Source organism: Zeus faber (genome assembly GCF_960531495.2).
Source record: "Zeus faber genome assembly, chromosome: 6".
In the NCBI taxonomy this organism is placed as follows: Eukaryota; Metazoa; Chordata; class Actinopteri; order Zeiformes; family Zeidae; genus Zeus; species Zeus faber.
The window spans coordinates 5,079,603-5,086,391 of NC_137201.1; the positions used below are offsets into that span (position 1 = coordinate 5,079,603).

At 45.6% G+C, this 6,789-nt stretch overlaps 1 protein-coding gene across 2 annotated transcripts in view; it reads right to left on the reverse strand.

Annotated features, from left to right (window-relative positions):
• Nucleotides 1–4,722, reverse strand: part of sntb2 (syntrophin, beta 2) — a 31,433-nt gene extending 26,711 nt beyond the window's left edge. For both annotated transcript variants that reach the window (XM_080001883.1, XM_080001882.1), the window contains exon 1: nucleotides 3,935–4,722. In XM_080001883.1, the coding sequence (XP_079858009.1) occupies nucleotides 3,935–4,631 (697 nt within the window). In that variant the 5' untranslated portion in view covers nucleotides 4,632–4,722. The remainder of the gene's footprint in view (nucleotides 1–3,934) is intronic.
• Nucleotides 4,723–6,789: the final 2,067 nt, after the last annotated feature.

Genomic DNA, 6,789 nt, shown 5'->3' on the forward strand with positions numbered 1-6,789 from the left:
TGATTACACACAATAAGCTCTAAAAATACTAAAAATACTAAAATTTGTGTATCCGAGCGACATGTTTTTAAGAAGTGTCACACTTCTATTAATATCCACTCTAACCCTTTGACTATTATTAATCAGTGTCTTTCAGTGGAAACTTATGGAATTGCTCTGGTTATGTATCGATCCAAGATTTTGTAGTCACAATGAATGCAGACGGTGTGACCGTAATATTGCCACTATGTGTGGTCTAAAATATGAGATGCAGTTTAATTTAAAAAGAAAAGCATTTTCATAAATAGCCTTAAAATAGCCTATCCATAATATAATAATTTAGGTCTTAATTACAATTGTATTCCCTTTTATTTAATTATTTAATTTGTCATGAAACAGATGTTATAAAAATAGTTTTTACTTATATTGGCTGCCCACTTTTGTCATTGACAGCAGCAGGCAGCAGAGTTGTGTGTTGAAGACGGGCGCAAGATTCAAATTTATTTTTAAAGTTTTACTATTTTTTGAGGTTCTAACCTTTTTAAATATATTTTATTTTAATATATATTTTTATTATATATTGTATTATTATTATTCATAATTTTTATTATTATTTTTATAATTAATAATATTATTATTTATTATTTTCTTGGCATTTTTCGGGCTAAAAGTATCTTAAACACTGCGACTGCAATACACACAGAAGAAATGCGCCAAGAGGAAGAGGCTGAGACCTTTGCCTTTCAGGCAGAGATTGCTCAGCTGATGTCCCCAATCATTAACACCTTTATTCCAACAAGGAGATCTTCCTTAGGGAGTTGATCTCAAATGCCTCTGATGCTTTGGACAAAATCCGCTACGAAAGTCAGAGGTCAGAGGTCTCTTGGAACTGGGAAGTTTCAGACATCTGATCATAGAGATGAACGTTTGAAGCAGGAATTAGTGAAAAAACCCTTGCAAATTTACCGGAAGTTGAAGAACACTGGCGCACCTTGATTCGTTTGAGGAGCAGGGCGCTTTGTGACATCATCTGATGTTATATAAGTCTGCTCTCTGGGTTCGCATTTGGAGAGTCGCTCTGTGTAGACCTGGTGGCTTCATATAGTATTTAATCGCGACTTGTTCGCGACGGCAGACCACAGGAGACAATGCCGCGTTCAATGTAAACTCTGAAAATTGTAACTCGTTCTGCATTTCAAAGAACCTCACAGAACCCCGAAAATTGTCGATTTGAAATGATGTGTTTTATGCCGGGATCAGACTGCACAATATTTTTGTCTTTCACAATGGTCACCATGTCAGATTAGGCAGATCATAGTGCCATATATTCCTCACCTTGTCTTGGTTGGCAGACTGGCAACACTACAAGTATGACCCCGACCAATCATTGCTGCGCGAGTTCATAGGCCGTTGGGGGGGGGAGTTCATAGGTCAAGAAACTGTCAACAAACGTGGCTACAGAAGCGCTATGTGTGATGCTGGCGGTCTTGTGTTCCGAAAATAAAAATAAAAGAAAGAAAAAGTGATTGTGGTTCCAGCGTAGATCAGATCGTTTGGACAATCTGTGTCGGCAACAGACGTACAATTTGAATCGGCTTCGGTTTCCGTTTCCCCTTCATCGTCTTCCCGCAACTCCCAGATGGACTCGATTCCCTCCGCTTCTCTTCACCATGTTCACAGACAGCTATGTGCACCAGAGAGCACTCTGTCATCCTATTGGCCATCGTCAAGGAACGCTCCGTAGGAGTTGTCAGTCAACTATCAGTCAAAAATCAGCTATGCTAGACCTTCGTCGGGGTGGTCACCAATTATGTCACACTACACAGGGTAAAGATACCCGTTTATCGTTCCCGTCATTCATATTTGAGCCTGACAATGTAAATTGTGTTGGCCACGATAAAATCTGGTCAAAATCGGGCAGAATTTGTGTAGTCTGATCCCGCCACTATGGATACTCTGAAAACTCTAATACGTACCTAACACGACTAAACTGGCCCTGTGTATTGCTGCCTGCAGCTATATTTATGGGTCCAGCCCACAGGGCTGGAACCCTGTTGTTTTTGCTCAGATTCTTAGTATTTTTAATCTTCTAGGCATTTTTCGGGCTGAAAGTATCATGGCAGCCGCAGTACGCACAGACATGGTTGAGGTCTCGTTAGAACTGGGACGTTTCAGACATCTTGTTGTTGGGGTTTCACAAATATCTAAGTACATTTTGAGCAGAAATGAGTGGAAAACTGTTGTAAATTTACCGGAAGTAGCAGAACGCTCTCACGATTTGATTATTGTTTGATAGCGGGGTGCTTTGTGACATTATCATTCAAAGTTATATAAGTCACCCTGTGGACGGCATAGTGTTCACAGACAACCTGCGTAGACAGACAACCCGAGCCGATGCTGGGTTTAAAGGAAACTCAGAAAACTGTAACTCGCGCTGCATTTTACAACCTTGACAACTACAGTTGGTCACAGAAGAAGTTTTTGGACCACAGGAAGATCTAAGAACCTTTGGAGGAACAGACTCTTTCTTTTGTGTGTGCATTGCATGATCCAAGAACGATCAAAATGATAAAAACACCGTTCTTGGGGGAAATTTAAACTAAACGACACAAGAGGAACCTTTAGTGACATAAGTGCACGGTGATTGCTCCAGCCCAAAGTCCACAGTGATTGGTCGAACACATGAGCATGAGAAAAACACATGAAAAATAAGATACTTCATTTAAAATAAACATGTCATTATTTATACACAATTTATTTCCAAATAATACTAATACTCAACTCAACTAATACTAAATAATAATCATTAAATCAGCATAAATGAAAACAGCGTCCTTTCGCCCCGACCTCGCATTGGACACGGCGGACTCAGAGCGACTCTTGATCACAACAGGTTTTCCTCAGTGCCACCCGAAGTCCCATCGCCCTGGGCGGCGTCTGGCCCACAGCAAGGGTCGAACACAGTGGAACACCGTTACAGCAACGTGCAGACCTCGCATAACAGTCTTGATAACCGACACTGAGATATATATATATATAGATATACCGACGCTGTCATATATGAGCCTCTGAGAGTTATAGCAATGGAAAAACCCTGGTTTACAGCCACATGCAGACGGCTGCCTTTTGTAACTTGTGCTGCGTTTCACAGAACCCTGAAAACTGTAATATGTAACTAAAACGACTAAACTGGACCCTGTGTATGAGCTTTATTTAGCTCATACACATTTATGTATAGGTATATACATAAATATATAGCTATATCTATTATTATTATTATTTATAATAAATAATAATAATAATAATTTTCTCTTAATGTCTTAATTGTGTTTAGTGATGTGGGACTGAGGGTGGGAAGTGGGCGTCAAAGATGTAAACATATTTATATCATATATTTATTGTATTTGATCGTTCCTTATTACAGAATAAATAAATCTATTTAAAAAAAAGAGTCCACCATTTCATTCAAAGTAATGAAATGCAACGTAATTCCCGAACACAGATTGTATTGTTTGCAATAAGCAGATATGATGACGTGCATCTCTCCTAAATGTGGGACGACAATTCCTCCATACGGTCCCGTGGGAAGGTGGCCCCGCCCCCTTTTCAACGGTCCCATCCAAACCACCAGGGACCGTTGTTTGTTTACGTGGAGCTGACAGCGGTTAAACCGAGGTATCGCGATAGCCCGATACACCGCCACGCCGGTAGAAACGCGGGACGTCTCGAAAGTTCCCCGCGACCTCGTGATGGCCGAGTGCGAAAAGTGGACAAAAAAAAAACAAAAAAACGCCGGGAGGCTTGAACGCTTCTCCGCGTACTGGCTGGAGGCACGCACCTCACGCAGCATAATCTAACCCCATGAATAGCAACACAGCGAGCGGAGCTCGTTCGATCGTGATCTCGGCCTTCCGGAGAAAAATAAAATCCCCGCTCTCGCGTGGGGACGACTCACCCTCGAGCGTCACTTCTTTCCCGGCCTTCTTCAGCGCCTGCACCGCCAGGTCGTGCGTGGCTTCGCGGAGGTCGCTGCCGTTCACCGACAGGATCGCGTCGCCCACCCGCAGCGCCCGACTCTGGTCGGCCGCGAGCCCCGGGAAGATCTTGGAGATGAGGATGGGCATCCTGTTCTCCCGGCCCCCCTTGATGCTGATGCCCAGTCCGCCGGACTCCTGCTTCACCACACGGACTTTACGCACCGCCTCGGACCCGGACCCGTCCGACGCCGAGGGGTGTTCGCCCTGCCTGGAGCTGAAACTGGACCCGGGGCTGCCGAAGTCGGAGTTGGTGCCGTTGTTGGGATACTTGTTGTTGGGGTCGTATGGTCCGCGGGTGTTGGCGCCGCGCACCGGACTGCTGCCGCGCCGCCGCGCGCCCAGGGTCGGGTTCTGGTCCACGGGGTTCGGACCGCGGGGTCCCGGGTGTCCGGGCGAGAGGCCCGGGTCGTTTCCGTTCGACACGCCGTTCCGCAGGCCCGCCGCCGCGGAGGAAGAGCCGCCCCACTCCGAGTGGTTGGAGCCCGGTCCGCCGAGCTCCGCTTCGGCCGTTAGGGTCAGCGTCTCCCGGGTCAGCTCGGCGGACACCCGGATCCAGCGGTCCCGGAGTAGGAGGTCCAGCTGACCGTTCTTGTCCGCTCTGGTCCAAACAGCCATTCCTGTAGACGGCTCTTTTTGTTGCCTGCTCCGAGGCGGATTTCAGACTAAACTCATGATGAACTTTTTTTTTTTTTTTTTCTTTCCTCTTTTTCAGAGTGCGCACAAGCACGGACTAGGCTGCAGCAGCCATCGACACACCCACTCAGCACAGAGTGCAGGAAACAGTAGAAGGGGAAAATCAGCCCCGGTTCCAAAAAAAAAACAAAAACGCGCAAAAGAAAAAGTGATCTCGGCTGTGAGCGGACCGCCTGTGGACAGACGGAAACAGCCAATCGACATTACGGCGTTTGGATTACTTATTCATGATGACAGGGGCGGGGTTATGGAGGCATTAAAGGCCCGCTGTGGATTTCATCTCATCCATTTATGCTTTTCTGACTGTACAGTCTATCACTGTCTGCAACACGTTTCCTTCCTTCTCTTATAGGTGGGGTTCGCTTCCATTCATCCAAAATAACTCGTGGGCATTGTATACGGATAGATAAGCAGTTCAAAATCAGGGTTTCAAAGATGTGGCCCCGGTTTGCCTGATTTGCCCCCCCCCCCGAGGGGTCCGATCCGGCCGTCTCAAAAAATAATTTTCACAGTCACATTCAATTGTCTAAGTGTGCGATTATAGCCGGGAATAGAATGCAATAGAGTTTAGTCAAGGTCTCTTGAGTTAACAGTCAGTTTTGTTGATAAAATGAAACATGATTTGTACAATTAAACACTTTATATATAGCATACACGAGAGCAGGTTGAAAAAAAGAATAGAATTTCCTATGCTTCATTCCAACTTTATTAACCAGAAAGAGCGTCTAAACCAAGGTGCTATAGACACAAGAATAAATGCAGCCCTGTGCTTAGAGATGGCTTGTGCGTTTGCCCTGGTATATAACTCCGGTGCTAAGCTTGTTAAAGCTAAGACATTTGACAATACCTGCTCATTCAGCTCCGTGCTGGCCAAACCTAGAATTCCCATAAGAAATTTCAGGTTCAGAAATTGAAAGTCCGACCATGTTTTTGCTCCAGCCTTGCACCGATCCGACCGGATTCCCACTCACTAGTCGGACATCTGGGTTGACACTAATCTGGCAAATCCACAAAGTTGGCTCAAAATCCTGGAGGAGAATTTTATTTTCTGAACAGGGATTTCATCAGGGTCAAACAGACACAGGAGCACCGTTGTTTAAGTTAAGATTTATTTTTTATTTTTATTGCAGTTGAGGTCGACTCAGTGTTTACAAAAACCAAGAGCAGATTGCAAACGTACGCGGGGGAGAGTGAGAGAGGAGTCAGAGTCTACGTCGGCCGTCCAACGAAAAGAGAGAGAGAGATATTGTACATTCACAACATTGCTATGTCTCCCGCTCTCAAGTCCTTCACCCGCCCCAACTGACATGCAAAACAAACAGACCTGAGGCCTTCTCCTTAGTGCATTTCCCAATCAGTTTTTAAAATGTGAGACATGTTCTTTTGGCCTCGCTAAGGGTAAAAGTACATTCATAACATACAGTATGACAAAGGCAACCCCGCTGGACGAGGTGGGTGGACGGGTGGGGTTTGAGACGCTTCTGGTCCAACTCCTCCCCTTTTATTAGGCTATTGTTCTAATTATGCCCCCCCCCACACACACACACACAGACACACACATCTCAGCTACCTTACTCCAACTCCATCACTATTCCAGCAGTGAGTTAAGAGGGAGTGGGGTAATAGTGTGATAAGGCAAGACACTCAGAATTCCCCCCATTGCCTCCCCACACACACACACACACACACACACACACACACACACACACACACACGCCAAAACAGTCACAGTGAAGCCTTTCCCCCTTAAACATTGACGAGGAACCAGGGTTGGGAGGGTGGTGACGGTGCTAGTGGGGTGGATGACCTTGGTGAGGTGCTCCCGTTAGATGAGATGAGGGGGTAACGAAGGTTTACACAATCTGGGAATGGGTTGGATGTATGTTTGTGTGTGTGTGTGTGTGTGTGTGTGTGTGTGTGATTGCAGCATTGTGGAGAGGCACACTTAAGAGGGTGGAGGATTAGTCTGTTCAATCCAAAGTGCAATGAAATGTACCATAGAGTTCATGCCCCCCCGCCCCCCGCTGCCAAGCTGGACTAAGATGAGCTAGCTGCTGACGCGGCAGCGATGCGGCGGTTG